The following is a 1,655-nucleotide window of genomic DNA, read 5'->3' on the forward strand; positions in this document are numbered from 1 at the left end:
CACTGTTTGTCTCTCACCTAGGGCCCCCATATCCTGCACTGGGCCCACCCTGCAGCAGAAGCTACGCAGCCACCCTTCTAGCTGTTCTATAGAGGGGGCCCCCATGTCATGGGGGGCCCCACCCCAACCCCCTCCTCCTACTGCTGCTGCTGCTGCTGCTGCTGCTGCTGCATCATCATGCAACCAAGGACGCTGCTGCCCACCCCCCATAGGGTCTCCTTGGGGGGCCCCCCATGGGGCCCCTCCTCCTGTTGGTGATGCCCCATCATAATAAGGGGCCCCTGCTGCATCAGGGCCCCCATAGGGTTGCTGCTGCTGCTGCTGCTGCTGCTGCATTCTTGCTGCTGGTGGCGGCAGCATAATTTTAGATATATCGTGCCCCTGCTGCTGCAGGTCCTCAGCTAGAGAAGAGGGACAGATGAAGGGGGCCCCCTCTCTATATAAATCAGGGTACTCAACCCCCAGTATACGCTGCCAGATAAGAGCCAAAGCAACCAGGCGAGCAGCAGTGGGCCCCTCAACAGATATTATGCGGTGCTGTTCTCTCGGTGTCAGTGCCTTGCTGCTGCTGCTGCTGCTGCTGCTGCTGCTACCCTGCTGTTGCTGCTGCTCTCCCCATCCAAACGACCCCCCTTGACCCCCACCAGCACCACCACCGCCAGAGGGGCCCCCCTCGGGGGCCCCCCCAGTGGGGCCCCCAGAGGGGCCCCCAGTGGGGCCCCCGGGGGCCCCCAGGGTTTTAGAGATTTGTATGAGGGCCCCTGACTTTTGCTGCATTTCTCTGATTACTGTACCCTTGCTGCCTATAAGGGGACTAACAAAACGAAAGGGTATAAGGAGCCGGAGTGGTTGCTGCTGCTGCTGCTGCTGCTGCAGCTGCTGCAGTTTCTCCTGTAGAGGTAAACCTAACCTTAACACAGCACCACATACAGCCTGGAGGCCCCCAGATATCATACAAAACCTCTCCCCCCCCTCTGACCCATCAGAGGGGCCCCCAGAGGGGCCCCCACCTTGGGGGCCCCTCAATACACACCGAGCGTCTTCGCCTGTAAACCCAGACACCTCATCAAGCACCTGTATCTGGGCCCCTGTCTCCTCTCTTATGGCTCTTACGTGGGCCCCCTGGGGCCCCACCACCCACGCAGCCAGCCGCTGCGGTATAACAAAACACAATACAGAGGAACACCCGAGGCCCCCGCAGCTCTCTACACTAGCAACGAACCGGTACCCTATACACCCGGCCCCACCCCCCATACCCCCAGCCCCGGGGACACCCTGGGGCCCCGGGGGGCCCCCAGCACCTGAGGGGGCCCCCCAACCAGGGGCCCCCATACCCACACCGAAGAAACCCCCAGGTCCTGTTGGTGAGGCCCCACCCATAGGGAGAGGGGCCCCCTGAGGGGGGCCCCCCGGTAGGGCCCCCATGGGGCCCCTGGGGCCCCTGAGAGCCTTTGGTTGTGCTGTAGATGAGATGGTGATGAGATAGTCGAAGTCTTGTTTAATGAGTCTTCCTGCTGCTAGCATCTGCTGCAGCTGCTGCAGCAGCAGCTGCACTGCAGCAGCAACATGCTCATCCTGCCCCCCAGTAATACATAAAGCTCTATCACCACTAACAGCAGCAAACCCAGGAACAACACGTATCTGTGTCTGCGTCT

General features: G+C 61.3%; 1 protein-coding gene across 1 annotated transcript in view; it reads right to left on the bottom strand.

Moving 5' to 3' along the window:
- The window catches only part of EMH_0059740 (uncharacterized protein), a gene marked incomplete at both ends in the record, with an annotated part of 3,358 nt that overhangs the window by 778 nt on the left and 925 nt on the right, over positions 1 to 1,655 (bottom strand). Inside the window, one exon of the mRNA XM_013497710.1 lies at positions 18 to 1,653. Within this exon, the coding sequence (XP_013353164.1) occupies positions 18 to 1,653 (1,636 nt within the window). The remainder of the gene's footprint in view (positions 1 to 17; positions 1,654 to 1,655) is intronic.

The sequence above is a fragment of the Eimeria mitis genome, genomic scaffold, assembly GCF_000499745.2.
Source record: "Eimeria mitis Houghton genomic scaffold, Emh_scaff2869, whole genome shotgun sequence".
Taxonomy (NCBI): domain Eukaryota; phylum Apicomplexa; class Conoidasida; order Eucoccidiorida; family Eimeriidae; genus Eimeria; species Eimeria mitis.